The following is a 22,700-nucleotide window of genomic DNA, read 5'->3' on the forward strand; positions in this document are numbered from 1 at the left end:
TTCGAGTTATATTCATATTATTTCTGTGCAATTCTAGTGTCATTTCTACATTTTTTTTTAAATTTTCGAATTTGCATAACTTTTAATATTATTTAATTTAATATTCTGTGTTCTTTAGGCACCTTTGTGCTTTTTACTTTAATTTTGTATTACGTATGTATACGTGTGTTTCATTTGGTACCGATTGACACCAATTTATTTTGTGTTTTTGTGTTATTTTTTAATTTTCCCAAACTTGTTCAACCTTTACGTGCCATTTTTAAGTCATGTTGTAGTTTTTCCTTCGCATGTTTCGCTATTTACGTTTGGAAATTTTTGAATTTTTGATCGTTTTTATGTTGTTTCCTTTTCGTACAATTTTTTTTGGATTTGTTATTGTCATTTTGGTAAAATATTGGATATAAACTTTTTTGGGTTATGTGTGTGTGTGAGTGTGTGTGTGTGTGTGAGTGTGTGTGTGTGTGTATTTTTAGTAGTGTTTAATCTTATTTCCCTCTTATTTTTGTGTAATTTTAGTCTCGATTGTTTTGACTGAACATTTCTGTCAATTCATGTTATTTAAGTTTGATTTTTGAGACATTGTTATGAAATTTCTACATAATTTACTTTGTTGTTTCCATATAATTTTAGTTTATTTTTTGACTCTTCAGTTTCATTTAATTGCTTTTTTTGTGATTTTGTTTCTTCGCTAATTTTATGTATATTGTTGTTGTTTTGGAGTGTTGTTTTGCTATATATTTCTGTTATTTTTGTAACCCCTTCCTAACCTTTTAGTGTTTTTTGTGAAACTCTTTTGTGTCATTTTAATGCCATGTTTGTGTTTTTTTCGCCGCATTTATTATTTCTATGTAGCAAGATGCTTGGCTGTTTTCGTAAATCTTTTCGTCATCTTCATATCATTTTTCTGTCGTTTCTTTTTGTATCATGTTTTTTGTCAATTTTTATGTCATATGCTTCATGATTTTTTGTTTTTTTTTTTTTGTTAGGGAATTAGAATTACGTTGTCCATTGATGTGAACTGTTGTAATATATCCCATAGATATTAGTAAATGATTAATTCATCGCAAAACATCCCCCCTATTAAAAAAAACTTTGGTGTGAATTTAATATTGATTTAAAATTAAATTTTTGCCGTCACAGGTTTGTTGTCATTTGTGTGTCTTCGAACTGGCCTTTTCCACGTTAAACAGGCTCAATATCTAATTTTTTTTTTTTTTTCAAAGAATGTAATATTTTTTTTCTTTTATACTTTCAATTAGGGTATCGTCTCTATCCTCGTCAGGGGGGGGGGGGAATGATATCGAAGAGCGTTAATTTCCTGCATGATGGTTCTTCATTATGCAGAGCATCTTCCCTAAAAAGATTAGTTTTCTATGACTTCATTCACCCCCCGGACGAGAATTGGACAAGCCTGAGGATTATAGAGCCGATACCCAATACCCTATTTCGAATATCATAAAACCATCATGCGGCTTTAATGCAGGCTTCTGAATACTCTTCTTCGTTGGAATGTGTAGATGTAAAATATTGCTCTTGATACCAGTAGGCAGTAAACACGTGTTGCATATGCATGCAACTCATAGTTTTGCTTGATTTGATACAGCTCTTAAGAAAAAAAAAATCAAATGTAGCCATTTTCTCAACCACGCACTTCTATAAACGCAATGCAAAAAAGAGCACTGTGATTCAACGTGCACAGAAAAAACGATAACTTACACATCTTCGATTGAGTGAGCACAGATTTTAGCTATTTTAGTTCTCGACGGAGTAAAAATTTGAAATCGAATTGTGATTTCGAACGAATCCTTTACAGAATAAAATTGCTCTCGGGTGTTGTAGGATCTCGTTTGCTTTGCCTGAATAATGTAGCTGGCATAGCTTGGCTACTAGTAAAGATTGATATTATAGCGTTTCGCGTTGACGGTGTTAAAAGAGATTTTAAAGGCTGTTCGCATCTACGCGAACATACATATGTAGTAGGGATGTAACGGATATCCGCATGAAAATTGACATCCGCATCAACATCTGCATCCGTAATCACATATCCGCATCCGCATCCGCATCTGCAGATGTCTGAAAAATCACATCCGTAACATCCCTGATATGTAGTTATCAAAATGTGCGTGATGAGCAAAAACATTTCCATCTTTGTTGTTCGCTTGGCAAAACTAAACAAATATGTATCAGAAACGCCGTCAACACGAAATTACAAAACCAGATTACATTGCATCATATGCACATTGCATAGCTGGCAGAGCAAAAAATGACACTACACACTTGTGAGCGGAGTCTATCCAGCCGATCGGCACAAATTGTTATCAGATGTTACTATGATCGATTCTTCCTACCTCCGGTCAAAAAGAGCATATATATAATAGCGAACCTAATATTAATACTGCGAAACAGCACAGTAGGACATTGAGCACCAAACAGTTTTCCCCAACCAACGATTGCGATGTTTTCATCAGCTAACTTGATCGCCCTGGCATATTATTTCATCAGGCGAAAATGATAATACAGTTGGTGTATTCGAAAGCCTGCTTTAATGTATTCATGTACTAGTAAGGTATGCCAATTCTTCAATTTAATAACATAAAAATGTAAAAACAAAGAGACGTTTCAAATCCTCGCAAGCAAAATCAAGGAACATTAATTGATATCTTTTATTTTCATACACAATGAAAGAATTGTGAGTGTTTTAATTTTAACAAATAATATTTTTCAACCAGTCTAACGTTTAAAGTCGCAGTGTCGAAAAAAGTGCTCATGGAATATTTAAATCATTACTCAAAAAAATTGTTCCTAATATCTGGTAAATACCTTCGAAACAATCTAAAGAGCAAAGTTAATTTGTCCTGCGCATCAAAAAATAAAAATAAAAAAAGTTAGAGGAATTGATTTTGGAAATTTACTTGACAAGTAAAAAGAAATTCATTGAAAACATACCGCGTTAAAAGAGACTTCAGTATTTTTTGGGGAAAATCTTAGTGTTTTTTGGATGTTGAGCATAAAAAGTTGCTTGAATTACCTATGTCACCAAACTCGAAAAGTTTCACTGAATTCTGCTACGGTGCTGTCAATGGTTAGAAGAATTGGCGTGAAATCCCTCAGTGGCATTTAATTATCCTGATTGGGTTTGAGTAGAAAAACGTAAAAAGTAGATAAGTAGATAAATCACTCGGTATAAATATAGTAGATTGTAAACCATACATGATTGGCGTATTAATTGCAATCTTGAGTAAAACCAAGGTAAACTAAAAATCCGTTTTAGTTGTTCGAAAGTTGAACTCTTCGAAGTTTCAAATACTAATATCCATCTGCAGACAAGATACGTTTACCCAACTAGCATCTCGATTATGCTCCGCAAAACTGTAAAAGTTTGGTTCGACGATGAACTCCGCCAAGTCGATCCGGTTAATTGCTTAAGTGTCTCTTTCGCTGCCCTGTGAGAAGCGATAGGGAGTCAACCAGGAGCCACCTAGCCCTAGACGTACGCTCCCCGATTCCTCGTGTCCTTGCCTTGCAACCGTTCGGCAAACTGTCGCCAGCTGATAACCGTTTTACCGGACCACAGCCAAACGCTCGACGTGACCCCGACCAGCATCGAGCACACGTACTTCACCATGTAGATGTGGAAAACGGGCCGCTCCTCGTCCGGACCGACCGGTATGCTGTGTTTGGCGCTGATCGGACAGGGGATGGAGAAAATCTTGCACATCTGCCGGTTCCACTGGACCATCCACTCGTCAAAGTTGTAGTACTCGTAGAACAGACAGCCCAAATAGCCGAGCGCAGGCAGAATGAATAGACCGCTGAAAAATCCGATCCGCAGCATCAGCCGCTCCAGTTTGTCCGTCCGGGTTCCGTCGTGCTTCATGACCGTGCGGATACGGAACAGCGAGATGAACCCGGCTAGCAGAAACAGAGCGCCGATCGATAAATAAATACACAGCGGAATAAGCAGGAACACCGCCAGTGAGTGCGTATCCAGCTGACCCACAAAGCACACTCCGGATAGGACGTCACCTGCAAAAAGATAGAACGAAAAGAAAATGTTAGGAAAAAAGCTGCAATAATCACTCACGGGCTGCCAGTCACAAGATCTCATGTATTAAACGAAAGAGCTGCTAACAAAGTTGATGATGCGAGAAACTTTTCGTGACCTGAACTAGGTTAGTTGTGATTAAAAGTGGCACTTTGATGAGAAAAAGTTTGTCCGCCCAGACAGGAATAACACTAATATCAACTATTAGTCATTTTGGTCCCTCCACATCGAGGAAAGGCAATAAGTTTGCTTGAAAAGGGAACTTATAAATTAGGGTTCGTAAAACAGTTACTCAACTGTCTGTGTGTATCCCAAATAAACTAGCCAATCAATTTTCGGCAACCGAGCTGAATCAATCTCGAGTGTGATCACATAGGTTTAGTTTGAAGAATGTATAAAATGTTCATTCGAGACTATTGTTCCCGAAGCACGTCAGAACGTAGCCACAGCTTCAATACTCCTTCATAAATTCGATGCTTTCGTAAGAGCAAATTGCATACAAAGCATACCAATAAAAGTAGAATACTTTTCTTAGCACCAGTTCCAATTTTTTCGCAGTACAGTGGAATTTCGATTTTATCACGGTCAAAAAAACACTTTCCGGTAAATCTAGCAAAACTTTAAATTCGAGAAAAACCTGGAGTTTAGTATTTTTTGTTGCATAGCAGTGAAATATAACGAAAAATACTGAATTTTATCATTTCACCAAGTCCACAGTTTCGTTGGATTCACGGGGGGATGTTGTTTGACCGTGATAAAATCGAAATTCCACTGTTTTTCAACAGAGCACTAACGCGCAGAGCTTTGTTATTTTATTTTGTACTTATACTCGATTTTCTTCAACGATGTCTTGCTATACCTACCTCTTTGCTGTAAGCTAGCGTATGCTGATGATCTTAAAATCTTCGTCATTGTCGAATCAGTAGAAGTTAGCATTGAACTACAGCGACTGATTAAAATGTTCGAGAAATGGTGCATGTGGAACCAGCTTATCATCAGCGTACAGAAATGCTGTGTCATATCCTTCACGAGAAAGAAATCTGCCATTGAGTGGGCTTACGAAATCAACGGACGCCCGGTCGTCAGAGTTGGTGTTGTGCGAGACCTTGGAGTTTTATTGGACTCACAGCTTTCGTTCAGAGATCATTACTCGAATATTATTGCTAAAGCAAACAGAAACTTAGGATACATTATTAGAGCTGCCAAAAATTTCCGTGACCCCTACTGCCTGCGATCATTGTTCTACGCCCTTGTTCGCTCAGTACTGGAAACAGCTTCAATCATTTGGAGCCCCTACATAAACTGTTGGGCCACTAGAATCGAAGCTATACAGTCACGATTCTTAAAATTACCACCCTACGAGGATCGATGCCGTCTCCTTAACATGGAAACTCTGCAGTGTCGGCGGAATTCAGCTAGAGCACTGTTTGCTGCCAAGTTGTTCCTTGGTAATATTGACTCTCCCAACCTTCTGGAGCAAATCAACCTGAATGTGCCGGTAGTATCTTTAAGAACTAGTTACTGTTTAAGACTTAACTTCAGACGAACTAACTTCGGGAAAAATGAACCTGTTTTAGCGATTTGTAAAGAATTTAACGTAGTGTACCATCTATTCGATTATTGTCAATCCTGTGAAATTTTTAAAAACCTTCTGAAACTATTCAACTTGGCCGCTCAAGTGTATTTGTAATAGTTTATAGTTTAAGTTTTATTCATGTAGACAAATGTAGTCAGATGAATTAATAAACCAATAATAATAATAATTTTATTTTTCCTATTTTATTTCGTATTATGGTTTTATACATTGTTGAGCACGTCCTTTTTTCCCTCCTGCCAGTCTTCATGAAATGTACAGTAACACATAAAATTAAGTCCATACTAAATCCACCATTTGGGCCACAATACACAGAGGTATTTTCATTATATTGGTTCAACTAAGCGTTCGCTCCGAAGCAGAAGATTTGATTAGCAGGCAAACGTTATTTGCAAGTTGTGTCCGAAAAAAAAACACTTATCACTAGTTATTAAACAGTTTTATAGTTCTTATAGCACTCGATTTTTGAGCTTTAGGTTTAACGACGCTCCTCTCAAAAGGATCTGAGCTAGTGAAGTTGTACAAAGAACCACATGATGGCTGTTTGAGATCAACTTTACCATCTTCAATGTAGTACTTGATATATTCAAATCAAAAAATTAACTTTTTAGAGCCATTAATGAGGAGACTACCTTGAATTTAACACCAAATATTTTGCACCAAGTATATTCATTACCAAGTAGAATATTTTTCTTCAATGCTTCTGTATAGAAACTTAGAGTTATGAAATTTTGGTGAAGTGTCCGAAATTTTCAGCAGCAAAAGGTTTTAAGAATAATTTATTGATTATCTATTATCCATAGGGACTGTTCGAGTCACATTCGACAGCTCTAAAAAACAATCGATGTAATCCTCCTAGTTGAGCGCCTCTCGATCCAGTGTTGACAGATGCAGACGCCAATTCGAGCGTTTGTTGTCAAGCCACCGGGAAACCCAGACTTCCACTCTGTAGAACTGTTATAGAATGTTACTGTTTATTGATGTACGGAGTAAGCATTGAAATGTGCAACTATTGATGCCAGGAATTATTCTGTTCCAAAGGCTCAAGTTTGATTCACCAATAATTGACGAAAATCTCCCACTTATAATTCGTTTTAAAAATGTCGAAAATATTATAACAAAAGCCAAATTTTTCCATCATGTATTTTATTCATTTGTGTCAGTTTTCTGCAGTACACTAAATACGCATTAGTACACAAATTACGTAACGCAAAAACAAATATCGTCAGTTGAATTCAAAACTGGCACAACTCAAAATTCATAGTTTCGAGAAAAACGCGTTTAAAAATTTGCGTCGAGAATTTCTTTTTTCGTTTTCGTGAAAAATTTTATTTAAACTTGTTCAGGTCTATCATGTGCATGTAATAAGATTGATAAGAGTTGATAAGAGTTGTAACTTCATTTTTCCGTTTTTTTTTGCTACTAAAAATTGCTTTATTTACAGTTTACATTTTTCTAAACATACAAAGTCATGTAACTTCTTAACGATTCCAAATTTTTATCATTGTCAGAGATTTCTAAATTGTACATTACGTATCTAATGAACATTTTCAACACTCTACCTCTAACTCTACTACTACAATTTATTGCACAGTAATGGAGATCTTCGAAGTTTACATTGTTTTGCTGTAATGTTTGATTAATATTTGTAATGGGATTTTTTAGGGATATTTTAGATTTGTGCAATAAAGGCACATCTACTTATATTTCTGAAATCATTGTGATATTTAAAACGGGTCTATGTGAGATGAAACTTTATAGTATTTGGCATCGTTTGCCATCAATAACTCAAAACTGCAAAATTTTGAGTTGTGCCAGTATTGAATTCAACTGACGATATGTTGTAAACATCCTCTTCACACGATATGTAACTAGGGTAACTGACATTTATTCTCCATCTAATAGAATTTTTAACGAAGACAGAATCGATAATTTTAAGCAGTGCTTGCAGTGTTAACAGTAGGTTTGATTTATATTCATTAAAGCCGAGTTTTAGCAAAATGATAGTTTAATTTCGGATATAGGATTCTCTAATTTCATATACTTCGAGTCGAATTCACCAAATTAATTCCGTTGTCCTCCAAGCCGCCATCACGGAAGCAACAGAGAGCAGTATGATAGTGGCCCTCCTCTGCTTGTTGCCAATACGAAATAAGATATTTGTTTTTTGTGCATTCTCACTATATACAAAATAAAAGGTCAGAACGTCATATCACGAAATTAAAAGAATGATGTAATTTGAAAAAGAGCGGAATCATTTACGAGATGGGTATAAAAAACAGCATGAAGCAGGGTAATATTATAATTTGGTTCTAACAGATTTTCTGATCCCGAATGTCTCATGCGGTATGACCATAACCCAACAAACAATTTGGTTGAAAAATAGTTTATCAAGCCTAAGTTCAACCGAAATCCACCTAATAACAGCTTAAAAATTATAAATAAAAAAAATTGTTTGTTTGGTGATGCATTTATGCAAAAATCAAAACAAATGTTGCAATCATTATTCGGCTTTTTTCAAAGCTATTCACATAAATTCAAAAGTTAGTGAATAATTTTGTAACAAATTGTAACAAATTGAAACTGGTTGGAATCAAAAGTCGATACTGGGCAAAGAAACTTTAATTCGATTTCAAACCAGATTTGCGGATTTCGCTAAGAATTCATTACTCATAATTCAATATTTAAACGACATTAAATTATAATGATAGACGGTTAATGGTTGGTAAATGGCGGGGCACGTGTCATCCACCCCTGTTTATAAACTCCTATCCCAACTTCCACGAGGTGCCGACCGGGATACGAGTAACCAAACCCCCGGTGGAAACTATGGTCGTATGCTGACTGGGAAGGGGGACCGTACGTGGCTGTATCTCCATGTTAGGGGGGGGGGGGGGGGGAGTACAACAGCGTTTGACTCGGAGCGGGCGGCTGAATCGCGAAACGCGGTGCCTTGCAAGCTACTAGGTATCGCAGCCCTAGTTAGACAGCATACCGAATATAAAATACTACGAACAATCCAGACATAATAACGGATCGGAATAATCGGCATGAACCTGGGACCTCCCGAGAGAAAAGCTGCGAGGCTCATCATTACCCGATCAGAAAGATAAAATAAAAATGTAACAGAAGCTGTTAGTTTGTTATGCGAAAAACCTTTCAGGTTGTGTTTTAAATTTGATCCCGTTAGGTGTTAAAATAACAGAAATTATAACAAAAAAATATTCTACTGATATCAAACCCATATCAAACTTTGTTACTGACGTATCAGCTCTCTAACAAAATTAGATAGCATATAGAACAGTATAATAACAACCATTGATATAAACAACAGGATTTGATAGAGACGAAGAAAATGTTAGATTTGTCTCAGAACAACTTTACTTCAGGATTTGTTTCTATCACTCATTCAGATTCAATTTTGATATCAAAAGCATATGGGAAAATACAAAATCGTATTTAAATCTGTTATTTGTATCTCGTGTTGATAGAATTTTGTAATTTTTCAGTTATGCTCTTCTGATCGGGTAACTCTGCTAAAACGAATTACGTGGCTGGTAGAGAGCGTGGTAGTCCGACGGATGTTGGTGAGGAAACTTTTGAAGTAGTCGACGAATTTATTCTCCTGGGTATATTAGTGACATGTGACAACGGAATTAGCCGTGAGATAAAAAGGCGGATAGCAGCTGCAAACAGGGCCTTCTACGGATTACTTAACCATCTGAGGTCCCGCAATTTGCAAGCTTGTGGCCCTCTACGGCCATGAAGCATGGACGTTTAAAGAGGCCGATCGGCGAGCTTTTGGTGTTTTTTGACGTAGGATTTTGCATTAAATCCTTGGAGGCAAACTAGAAAATGGTATTTGGCGCAGACGCATGAACCGTGGAGTGTACCAGGTGTACGAATCGGCAGATATAGCCAAGCGGATAAAACGCGGCAGGTTGCACTGGCCTGGGCACGTAGCTAGAATGCCGGAAGAACGACCAGCGAAGAACATATTTAGCAGAAATCCCGATAGAGGCCGTGAACTTCGAGGTAGGCCCCGCACTCGTTGGATGTGTGCTGTTCACCAGTGTTGTTAGTCTCACTCAGAAACAGCATGCAACACCTCAAGTGAGGTTCTCGTTGCTGCCAATATTACACACTGGAGTATTCTACATTCAAGTTATTTCACCTTTTTCTCGCTGTCTTCCGTGCTCGCATTCTACTCGCGCCTTTTACTCGCGTGTAGTCCCCTTCTCGCGAGCACCACCAGCCGAATACAATTGTTTCAAAATGCATTACGATAGTTGCGAAGGGACGAAAAAAATTTCAAATAGGGTAACGGACTACTACGGTAGCGGTTTGCTTCGGCTGGTTTTGCGTTAGACTGTTATAAAAAACTTACCAAAGCAATCCGAAGTTCCAGTATGCGATACTTTACAGATTCTTCCCCTGCGTTCGGCTGTCGGTGCACGAAGCAAAGCCGAGTAGATGAAGAAAGCATTTTCGTTTTCGAGCACAGTTTCCAAGCTTCTACCCGCTTGCAGGAACTCGCGTACTCTTTTACTGTCGCTGAGTAGCAATAAAAAATAGTTTTTTCATGTCGGTGCGTGCATGCTGCTACTCAGGGGTAGAAAGAGTATCTCGAAAGCGTGTGTGCAAAAGACTTGAGAAGCGTAGCATATGCCTCATTCTCAAGCAGAAAAGAGGAGGAAGGTTTTGCTTCTCGCTCGCTTTGTAACGCTGCTGTTGACGATGATGCCTGCAAAATATGTGTTAGAGGAGATTGGAAGATAGCAGTCCAAGACCGAGTGTTAAGGCGACGTATTCTGGATTCGGCTTTGGATCGATTATCGGTCTGTCGTAGTAAAAGTAAAGCAAAGTAAATAAGAGAGACGGTTAATTCGACTTCAAAGCAGCATTTCCAAATCTATTCGTGCCCAATCTCACGATGGCAGACGTGAGATTAATATGATTAATGTTTAATAAAATATACTAATGATTAATATTAATATGAAAAAAAAAATTTTGTCTTCAGGAAGTAACATAATACGACGTGTTATACTGTTGCGTGGCTGAGAGTTCTCCTTCAGCTTGGTTCCGCTGCTTGCCAACACGCAAAAAAGATATTAATTTTTCGTACATTTCCATTATATAAGGAATAGCAAGTCATCACACCATGCAACGAAACTAAGAGAATGGTAAAAATTGAAAATGAGCGGAGAGGTTAACAAATATCACGGAGCGTGGTAATATTTTGTCAATGCGAATAGAACTGCGTACGAATGTTGGTTGAGTTATACGACTTTTTCAAATCTATTACATACGAGTATACGTGAAAGATTTTGTTCTCTTTAGAAAGTTTCTTGGTGAATTACACATGCTGCGCTTGTTTTACATAAAGTTTCGGCCTACTGTTATTCAGCCATCGTCAGATATGACAAAATATCGTTTTTCTACCACCAAGTGTGGTGTACTTACTCCACTAACCTACTTACATTGTAAGTAACCACAATAAACACTGTCGTATCTGACGATGGCTGGCGCAGTGTGAATAATTCACCGAGGATAATCAACTACCGAAGAGAATAAATTTACATGGTGACCCAGAACCCCAAATATTATTTGGAACATGTTAGGAAATATTTTTTACCAAATTTAAACTGTGATTGAAATGCGCTGCAAATGCGTAGTAGTGTCAATCATTACAGTTCGATAATACTGTGCATGAAATTTCAGGGCATTGGTGTCAGCAAGATAATAAGCATTAACAAATGATATATCTTCTGTTACCACTACAGGATGCGATGAGGTCTGACCAGCCAGAGCTGCACATCGCAAAGCTCCACTTACACGCTATAGCCGCCAAAATGGAATGAGAGATTGATTTTCGCACATTCTCTATATAGCAAGCAGAGTTCGGAAAAAGTGACAGAACTGTGTAAAGGCGAATAATAAGAGCATTCCAAGTACAATATTTCCACTTGTTTGATTCTTTTCTATCGCTCATACAGAATGCTCTGCGAAAAACTTTTTTAAAGTGCCGATAGCGATGTGAATCTCTCCTTCGTTCAAACATAAACTGCTTTGCGCTTGCTTGACTGAAGTCTCTGTTCAAAATTCTATCAATTCACTGGATTGATAGTCATTTTCCAATTCCTTGTGCTGAAATAACTACTAGCCATTGGTTTCTTGTAAAATGGCTCTATAGTAACACTAATTTAAAGAATCATGCTTCATCCTGTACAGCACAGTGGTCCTGTTATGCACAGTGGTCCAGGAATACAATCGAGCGGAACAAAATTAATAACTCCCGATCTAAACTACAAACTACAGGTCATAGCCATCCTATTTCTTGGCAAAGTTCAAAGTTTAAAAGATTTATAGTTAGAAACTCATAAAGTTCGTTAGTACACTTAAAAAAAAAAAAATTAGTTTTTTGTCCATTTTGTCCAAAAAAATCAATATTTCATACATATGGCTTCTTGAATAGTTGTGACTTTGGAAGAGTTTCAAATAAACAACTTTGTAAAAGAAACCATCCTTTTAAATTGAGAAAATGAAAAAAAAAGGACTAGTTGAGTACACGTTTAGTACAAATATTTTTATACAAAAATATAAGTTGATAATTCTCATGAACATTTCCGAAACCACTATCTCAAAAAACCAACACGATGGGGAGTCATTAATTTTCTTCCGCTAGATTGCATTCCTGGACCACTGTGCAATGCTTGCTGTAGCCTGACGCAACTAAATAGGCGGTATAAGTTTGATATCATTCGATATTTTCTTGAACGAATGAATGCCAAAGCATGACAAAATGTAACACCAGTCCACAGTGGTCCAATAAGACGAAAAGTGGAACTCCATAGCGCGTTATTGAAGTTATCGAAAAAATAAGCTAACATATGCTATAACTTTGTAAAGAACAGTCCTGGAGATATGTGGTCTTCAACAAAAACGTGTGTTTTGTATGCCCAAAAGCTTCTTTAGAACAACTTTTCTTGTAAAATGTAGCTAACAAAACTTAAGTGCAAAAAATTAACTTCTAAGTAACTTTTACCGAAAATACTCTGTAACTCTGTACCCGACGAAGATAGGAATTTTGTTTGTTCAGCAAAGATTCATATTTTTGCACGTTCTAAAACGTTGCCGAATTAACTATTCCTCTAACTCTTAACACAAAAAAGTTAGTATTTTCGATATATGAAAACCTACTGTAACATATGCTTACCGTACTATAATATGGGTGAATTGGGACAAATGGAACTTTAAGTGATTTGTAGAACTTCAGCTTATCTTAAAGAAAAAGTATTGACATAATGATTCTACTTGCCCCTTTTTTAACCTATACGTTTTTGAAGTTATCGAAAAAATAAGCTAAAATATGATATAACTTTGTAAGGAAAAGTCCTGGAGATAAATGGTCTTTGGCAAAAATGTGTGTTTTGTGTGCCCTAACAATTCCACCGAACAACACTTCCGTGTAAAATGCAACTTATAAAAGTTATGTACGAAAAACTAGCTTTTAAATAAGTTCCATGTAATATACTTTATAACTGTGTACCGAAAAAAGATAGGATTTTCGTTTGTTCAACAAAGTTTCATATTTTTCAAGCTTCTATAATTTAGCTGAATAAACTATTTTTCTATCTCTTAACACAAAAAAATTGTTTTATTTTTTTATTTTTAGTATAGTAAATTTTTTATATTTTTTGACAATTTGCGATTATGCAGGCCATTCATACAAACAATTGTTCCGAAGACTTTATTAAGCTAGGATGAGGGTGAAAGGCGCTATGGAATTAAGTTCCACTTTTTGCCTTATTGGACCACTCTGTGCAGCCGAATCAGTAAAACGTTCAATATGCGGTAAGGGTAACTAGATTCAATTCAGTATCACTGCAAAGGGTGAGAGTAAATGCACACTTAGCTTCACTTCAGGTGTATTCCAAGTATTGAATGTGAGATTTCAGAGCTCTGACAGCAAGGCAGCATGCAGTCGAAAATTGTAAAATCTCCTTTATATACGACAGTAGTCCCGAATGTCATTTACTTTTTTTTCGGAAGTACCAACCTTAGAAAGCTTTAGTTTAAAGTATGATGATGTCCGATACTTAGTACATGTTTGATAGCCATCAATAGTAAACGCTATCTGTGCATATGTGAACATGAAAAAAAGATACACCGAATACATACCGAAAAATGCTATACACGGCATATTTACTCAAAATACAGACATGAAAATGTTGTGAGCAATCTAAAAAAATCAACCTAGCATTTGGCGATGTTTCACAGCAATGCAGCAGAAGTTTTGTGTCGAAAATTAACCATGGACACCTAACTTGTGTATGACACTTCATTTCCGAGATCAAAAGACTTTTGAAACAAAAGACTAAAAGGGACTGATCCATCTTCTGGCATGGTTAGGACTATGCTACAAATAAAAAGAAAGTGCAAGAGCTTCTGAAGTAACCTAGTGTAGGTTGTAGGCCTTGCTGACTGTGTCCCAAAAAAAAAATCGATTTTGAAAAAGTCAAGGTGCTCAGCCCTAAATTGAAAGATAATGTTATTTATAGCATTTTTGTAGAACATTTCGACCTCTGATAAATTGTTTTCAGGTTGCCCAAACGTGATTTATGAAAAAATGACTTTTTCAAGCTACATTACCACTCTCTTACATTTTTTTCAAATCTGTTCGTTTCCTACATTTTTTCATATATTTTTTTATTTTTGTGGGGTTGTTTTTGAATATTTTGCATGGTTCAGTTCTGCATTGTATTCAGTTTTTTTACTCACAGAATCCATTGAACATCACAGAAAAATGTTTTTTTGTAATAATTTTTAGATAAAACCCTTCAAAACACAAATAAAAAATAAATTTTGATCAAGAACTGAAATTTTGTTTCCAAACGGGATTTACGATGAAAATTTACATTGAAAAAGATACTAGATATCTTATCGGGGGGGCTGAGATATTGGCATTTTTATATGTGATGGAAAACTACGCATTTTAACAAAAATGTGAAATAACTGATTCATTTTGAGAGATAAAAAAATAACAATGTTCAGAAAACAAAGAAATTTTTTATGACTGATAAGGGGCCATCCACATACCACGTGGACAGATTTTTGACGATATTCCCCACCCCCCGCGTGGACAAATGCCCATATAAATTCTTTTTTTTTTTTGTAAGGACCGTGGACATTACACGACCCCCCCCCCAAGCTATCCACGTGGTATGTGGATGGCCCCTAACTTAGTAGAAGGTTGAAAAATACGGAAAAATCTGCGAAAAAAGTTAGAACGAAAATTGTTATTTTTAGTGCGTTCTAATAGAAAACTTAATGTTGCTCGTAATATGTAAGAGATAGAAACATGATGTCTTCGGTAAAATTTCTTGTTTTAAAATAACCTGAAACTTTGTCAGAGACACCTTGCATCTATCTTATTGTGATTAAAAAGTAAATTTTTTATCTCACTCATTGGTGGATTGATCACCAATCTTCCTACAATAAAAGATGTATTTTTGAATATCCTGAAACTTCTTCGAACATACCTTATGGCTAAAATCATCATCCGAATCACTATTTAGGAAATTATACGCACAAACGGCAAAATAAAACACTGTGCAATGGAGATATAGAGCTTTAGTGGCATTTTTGACAAAATGCATAGTTTTCCATCACATGTACAAACGCCAATATCTCAGCCCCCAGATAAGATATCAAGGCTCTTTTTTCATGTAAATTGTCTGGAATCCCGTTTTGCAGTAAAAATTTCAGTTCTCGATCAAAAATTTTTTTTATATGTGTTTTGAAGGGTATTATCTAAAAATTATGAGAAAAATTCACTTTTTTGTGATGTTCAATGGGCTCAGTGAGTCAAATGATTGAATGCGATGCTAAAAATTACCCCATGCAAAATATTCAAAAACAACCCCACAAAAATAAAAAATATATGAAAAAATGTAGGAATCGAACAGATTTGTAAAAAGTGCAAAAGAGTGGTTTTGTACCTTGAAAAAGTCATTTTTTCAGAAATCCCGTTTGGGCAACCTGAAAACGATTTTTTAGAAAGTCGAAATGTTCTACAAAAATGCTATATATAACAATATCTTTCAATTTAGGGCTGAGCACCTTGACTTTTTCAACATCGATTTTTTTTGGGACTGCCTACTGTAACATTCGCTCATACTAGAAATTTTCCAAACACGCCTGGAATTTGAAGTTATCGTCAAAAAAAGGTGCAGATAATTAGGTTTAAACTCAAATAACTCAACATGTTCTGGTGAAATTAGTATATACCTGTATATATTTTGAAAGCTCTATCTTTCCGCTTTCCAAAACTGCTAAAACATTGAAAATCGGTTGAGAAATGACTGAATTGAAAAAAATTTATGCGCTTAGGTCCAAACACCGGTATTTTGACCATAACTTAAAATTTCAGAGGTGATTAGCGAAAGTTACAACCTACACTAGGTTACTAAAGAAGTTCTAAATCGCTGTAACGATTGGAAATGGAAAACCAGTACAGGGTGAGTATTTTGCGAGCTGGAGGAAGCATTTGGATTTGGACTAGAATATAGCCGCATTTGGCGAACAGTATTTATTCTTCATCGAAACAGTTCACCAGATTATTAGGAATCAGGAAAATCAATGAATTATTTTACGTACTGCTTCTGTTTCTAAATTAAAATAAAAAAGACTCAAAGATAAAATATGTGCCCTACCCAATAGGTTCCAGTTGTCAAACGCTTATTTAACGCTGATTTGTGTTAAAGTTTAAACACCCAGCAGCAAAGTATTCGTAGAGGATTGATAAGTGCATTCATGAGTGAAATGTGGAGGATCAGAACCAATCCTGCTTTTGGATTCTGAAGACTGAAATTGTGTTTCCTAAACTCTGTCAATGCAATGTATATATGAGCCGTTGAGAGCAAAAGTGGTACATATGCCATTTTTACACTTTTTGGGTTTTTTGCATAAGTTGATGCAGAACGCAAGAATGTACTAGAATAAGCAAGAAAAACCGAGATCTGATAACCTAAACCAAATTTATAGACAAAGCAATTTTTGGTAATTAACATAATCACCATTTCGTTGAGAGCAAAATTGGTACATGTCCAGTCTGTGCATGTTAGATGAATTGTAAGTCGAGGATCTTAGGATATAAAACAATCATGTATTCAGCAAAGTTGGTCAAGTTACTTTCAGTACAGTACTTTCAGATGAAGATCTGTCTGCTTTGAAATTTTCTCACTACGTGGCGCTAGTGTACCCGTGACTATTTTGTAACAGAAAGCATTTTTCCTCTTTCAGTATCAACTCGTATGCTGTTGCCAAATACATATACACTACCGTCACGAAGAGACAGAATTCCTTAACAAACAGATCATCATTCTATAGTACTCAATCACATGGACAACTCTGCTGAAGACATGAAAGTTATATGTCCTAAGATTAGAGAGCTATAATGCATCCTTCATGCTCACACTGGACATGTACCACTTTTGCTTTCAACGTTTTCTGGTTGTCATTATTTTTTCCATAAAACAAAAGTGGTACATGTTTTTCCATTGAAGTTTGTGTGAGTTTCTCAATCTTATGTTTCACTTTTTCGATTTTTCTAGCTTTAGGGCTGTTTATGTTTTGTATACTATGTTCCAACAAGGACTAGGTCGGCATTTTGTTAACAAACTTAAGACTATATATTGGTCAATATGGAAATTTGCATTTTTAAATTATTTGTATGGCTTTGTATGCATGAAACTTTGCCAATTTTTCTATTTAATAGGCAACATTCGCATCGACAACTAAGAGAGAATCGGCGTGAAATGTCGTGTCCCCGAGTGTCTGCGTCGGTAGGAGGAAATAGAGAGGTCCTGCATAATACTTCGATGTAAACCGCGTTTTCGGCTCGGAAAAATTTTACTTATATGAACGTTTTCGGAATATAATGATTTCGAGGGGTATACCCAGATACTTGTTCATGTCTCACTGTGACTGTTTAACCGAAGATTTGGTCCGGCCGATAAATATCGCGATTAACGAAAACGCGATGTATACCTTCCAAAGAATCGCGTCGGCCGACGTGCATTCGTTTCTTCGAAAGTATTCGGGATTGACAAATAGCTGATTGGCTACATCGCGTGCGTAGTACGAAGAGGATCGCGACGTTTGGCAAGAAAAATAGTCATGATTAGTTTTCGTAATAAGCGCGCAACATTGTTATATTCTGTTTTTCAGGTGTGTTTTTCACGGGATCCTATCGTTTTTTTAGAGCAGACAAAGTGTGAACGAGAAACGTCGTTGATTGATCTGTTAGGAAGATAATGTCCGGTTGACCGAACGCCTAGAGACTCCGCGTCGATATCTTCATGAGGTCGATAGGTCAATAACGCGCAATAGATTTCGGTGTAAAGAGGATCACCTTACGAGGAGATATCATATCATTTGAAATTGTTCCAATTTGATCAAAGGTCCAGTACTCTTGCGTACGATTTATTGTTGCGGTGTTACATTGTCAAACTTGATAGGTTCGAATCGCATTATGAATACCGGGGCGGATATAATGAACCTGTTCGCGCGATACTTGTTCTAAAGAACCCGACACTCGAAACCAGCGCATCGTTTACCAAAACGAACCCTGCTGTGTACCTTGCCCTTTTTCCAACAGCCCAGTGATTTCTCGTGGAAGTGCAGAGGTGTTCTCGGCTTCCAATAAGCGAGTATCTCGTCAACATTTTCCTATACCAATTCCTTCTTTGACCTGCATTCGGATGCGGCCGGCGCTGGTATTGCCTATTATAAAGATTAAGGTCACCAGTTTTTACACATTGAGGATGTATGTTGGTCCTAAGCATCATCTTTTGGGTCTCTGTGTAATTACAGCTGATCTGACAATAACGGAGTAGCAACCGCGGGCGGTCAATCATGCTCATGCTCATGCTCATGAAGTTTGTGTGAGTTTCTCAACCAGAACTCGCTATGCTTTCATGTATCGTCTTTTAAAACCTTTCCAGCAATGATTTAGTGCAGTTATGTTGGAAAAAATTGTTGAAACTAATTTACTATTTGAGTGTTTTCGTTTATAGCGTCTCCCGAAAAATTTACTTAATGGCACATGTACCACTTTTGCTCTCAACGGCTCATATCTCAAGTGTAGAGCGAAAAATCCAAACCTTTAATTGGTGGTAACAGATGGGAGTGCACATAGTAGTGCTCTTCCAAACTAAAAAATTGGAAAATTACCCCTCTAGCCAAACAAAATTCAACTTAAAAACCAAAATTAACACGTCAATAAAAGTTCAACAACTTGGAACAATTTTATATAGTGATAAACCTTAAAATAAGAGGTCTTAATCAATCACTGCCGTTGAATAATTTATTTTTTCCAGTCATAACTTCCCGTTTAAAATAAGCACAACGTTTAACAGCTAGAAAAGGCTCCATATGTTCTCCAAATAGCGTACAATTTTCCATCAAAATATTAAAGTGTTAATTTGTTGCGTTTCGCCGATTCTGTAGACCAGCAAGCACGCCAAGCCTTTCCAGTTCAGCGCGGAGCGATCCGAATCGAGGGAGCTTTAAATTGATTAATGCTCACCATTTGACTTGTCCGCAATTTCTCGCATCCTACACCCGTTGCTGATTGAATTTATCCTACACCCGTGGCGTCGTGGCGTAGCAGCACGAACAAACGTGCCACAGCCGTAAGAGGTATAAAAATCATAATTAAATTATTGAAGAATTTCCGTTACACCCTCGTCGCGCATAGGCTTTTGATCTAAGCCTGATAGGAAGTGGGTATCCATGGCTTTTCTCGGTCCAGCGCGACCCGCCGTGTTGGCTTGATTTGATGCTAGGCCGGACTTATTGTTACCGGCTGTCGGCACTTTCAAGAATGATGTTTCGGGTCATCGCGAGTTACGATGTTCGGTTTGCGAAGAGATAAAAGGTTTCATTCAAGTTTATGTGGAATATCTGTGCTCCGTTTGAGAGAAGCGTGAAACGAGGTCAAATATAATTATCTAACTGCGTTGACCTTTTGCAACTGACACGCAGTTCCCTTACAGATTCGAATATAAAAAATGGGGTCTGATAACATAAAAAATACATAAATTGAACTACAGATTTTCTTTTATAAAAAAATCGTTCCAGCTGGTGTGAGAGCGAAGCCCCTGCAGTGGCAAGCCATAAACCTTACGATATGACTTCTTAATCGATCACTGTCGTTGAGTAATTTATTTATTCAAGTCATAACTTCCCGTTTCGTTCTGCGACTGTCGACTGGACAGCCCGTAATCAAGGTCTCTCCCGTGGCCCGGCGGTAGGTAATCAAGGCTAATGGCCCAATAGACCCGTGAATCGTCTCGGTGAGCGCGTTCAATCGGAAAAAAGGCAGAACCCGACGGCACTCTATCCCCTGGCTGCGGCAGCCAATTGCTTCTAACGGAGTTTTCACCTTTGCGTCTAATCATCACCGTCGGACCATCGTCGTCATCGTCGTTACGTGGCGGAAGCAGTAGAATCCGAGACGCATCCAGCCGGTCGATCGGCTCATCGAAACCTAATTGGATTAGAATCTGCAACATTTCTTCGCTCAGAAACAGCAGAAGCAAAAGCCCAGTGGTGGGCCGCGTTGGTTTCTCAAGATCTACTGTGTCTATCATTACCGAGCTCCGGGTGTGATTTTCACTTACTTAGGCAGATTATGAAACCGCCGGACACCCGGGGGCTGTAGGCCGAGGTTGGCATGTGGTCGATTTAATATGAGAACAAAACAGGATTAGAAGAAAACCCCGGAGCTTATTTGTTCGCTGTGCTCGCGCGAAGAAAGCTCTATTCAGCCGATCAACTTGTAATAAAAGCGATTGCGAGCGGACAAGGCAGCAGAAAAAAAAAACAGAGCAAAATGGCGTTTCCGATTAAATGTGTAATTAATTTCCAGATTACGGTCGGACTATGAAAAGGTTGGAACGGCTCGACCCGGTAGCCGGTGGATGCAATGAATAGTTGGATTTTTCTTAATACAATTTTAGTTATGAAGATGTAATTTATAAGTCTGATCAGAATTTATCTATTTTAACGGATAAACATGCTAACCTTTACCCAGATCGTGGAATATAAATTGCAACTACAAGTAGAACAAACATAATTTAGTAACTTTCGCGTATATGGTAACAGTTTTGGTTCATCCTCTTCTTTCAGTTAAAGGTTCCAAGGTAACCTGAAAAAATCTTACATGGTGATTTCCTATATTCAAGGAAATATCGCCTCAATAAACTCCGAGAAACCGCAGAACAAACTTGGAACAAATTACTACAAGTAGGACAGATTATTACTAAAAGCATAGAAAAGACCAACAACACATTCTGCGGTGCATAATGCATTGCTAAGACTCGGTAGATTATAAATTTTCTAGCACAAGCAGAGTTTTGCTATACGCTGTTATGCTAATTTCGTCCGTTCGCCCTGTCAAGCACTCTGGCAGCTGTCTGAGTGATTACACTAACAACACAGGGGGAATCATCAAACTTGTCGATTGAAACGAAAAGTTTAGCCACACTCTTCGTTACAGGCACATCAATTGCACATCGTGAGCAACACAATATCCGCTTGTTCCGAGACACTTCGGACAGATTGTGGCCCGAGAAAATGCTTTTCCATTGGGGAGCCCTTTCTCAACACGGAAGGTGCGTGCTTGGGTTGTTTCTTCCCGATTAAGTGGTAAGAATGTTTATTCATGGCGTATGATGATTATATTCAAATCGTCTTTCGATACATCCATGTAATAAAACTGTCGAAGCGCGGTGGATCTAGATTACGGGGGTGCTGAAGTGAATGTCGAAACAATCAGGTCAACCGTTCCGTAGCGATTGGTATGATAATTTATGCAAAACTTAGGGCAACATCAATCTACTGAGTAGATGTAGGTATTGTTAACATAGCTTGACAAATAACGCACGAGAGATGAAACAGTGTATACTGGGTTAGCTAAACTAACTGTAATCAAATTTTCGTTCAGGACTTTATACTATTTTTGTGAACCGAGCAAAACTTTGCCTTCTAAGACAAACTGAATATTTAGCACCCCTTCAGCGTTACATGAAACGACATAGTTTCGATGCGGAAGAAAACTTTGCCCATATTTTTGCATATTTTTTCCAGCATTAACTTGGTTGGAAACTTATGAATAATAGCACATATGTACGGTCTGCTGGGAGGAACTATGCATGTTGTTCGACACTGGCCCAGGAAACTGTGCGATAGAACGCTGCAAGTAGGAGCACTTATTACTCGCTAAAAGCTTTATGCAACATCATCACATCATCATCCAACATCCGTCATCGGAGAGCCAGCGACAAAAAGCTGGTACGCGCAGACTTATGAGCAGTACCAACCTGCAGTAATTACCTGCAGCGTTGGTTGCGAGTTGGCAAATTAGGTATGCTTTAGGTACGGTACTTGTCTGGTTGTGAAAATTGTTTTGAAAGTTTCTTGCGAAACAACTATATTAATTGAAAATTATACAGGGTTGCGTTTAAAAAAGTCCTTTTGGCTGAGATATACCTCATTTTTTCTTACGCTGAGATTGTTTGCAATAAAATTTCGCAACTGAAAGACTCGAGTAAGCAATTAGCGATAAAATTTGCAATGTTTTTGCTTACATTGAAGATGCTGCTTAAGTTCTTTGAATACATAACTAATATGCTTGTTGTTGACCTTTCGAATGCCTAATACAGAGCAAAGCAAGACAAACAATCGCCCCTAATGGTTTTTGCATCATAACCATAAGTTCAGTTTGGCTACTGTGTGATACAAATTTGCTGTTTTCAAAACGTGTTATTAGTGTTAGCAGTGGCGTCTCGTCCTATTGTGCACTACGTGCACTACACCAGGTGTTGTGGGTGGGGGCCGATTTCAAGAATATCGAACAAAAGTCAAAAGCTAAAAAAATCCATCAAACAGTATCAATGATCAACTAGTATTGCTCGCTGTGTACCATTTCTAGTGCACAAAATGAAAAAATACATGTGACCATGCTTTACCCACTCTACCCTAAGTTAACTCTGG

General features: G+C 37.4%; 1 protein-coding gene across 1 annotated transcript in view; it reads right to left on the reverse strand.

Moving 5' to 3' along the window:
- Nucleotides 1–389: 389 nt before the first annotated feature.
- LOC129723104 (frizzled-like) overlaps nt 390–22,700 on the reverse strand; it is a 245,701-nt gene continuing 223,390 nt past the window's right edge. Inside the window, exon 5 of the mRNA XM_055677074.1 lies at nt 390–4,026. Coding sequence (XP_055533049.1) covers nt 3,485–4,026 — 542 coding nt within the window. The 3' untranslated portion in view covers nt 390–3,484. The remainder of the gene's footprint in view (nt 4,027–22,700) is intronic.

Source organism: Wyeomyia smithii, chromosome 2, assembly GCF_029784165.1.
Source record: "Wyeomyia smithii strain HCP4-BCI-WySm-NY-G18 chromosome 2, ASM2978416v1, whole genome shotgun sequence".
Classification (NCBI taxonomy): domain Eukaryota; kingdom Metazoa; phylum Arthropoda; class Insecta; order Diptera; family Culicidae; genus Wyeomyia; species Wyeomyia smithii.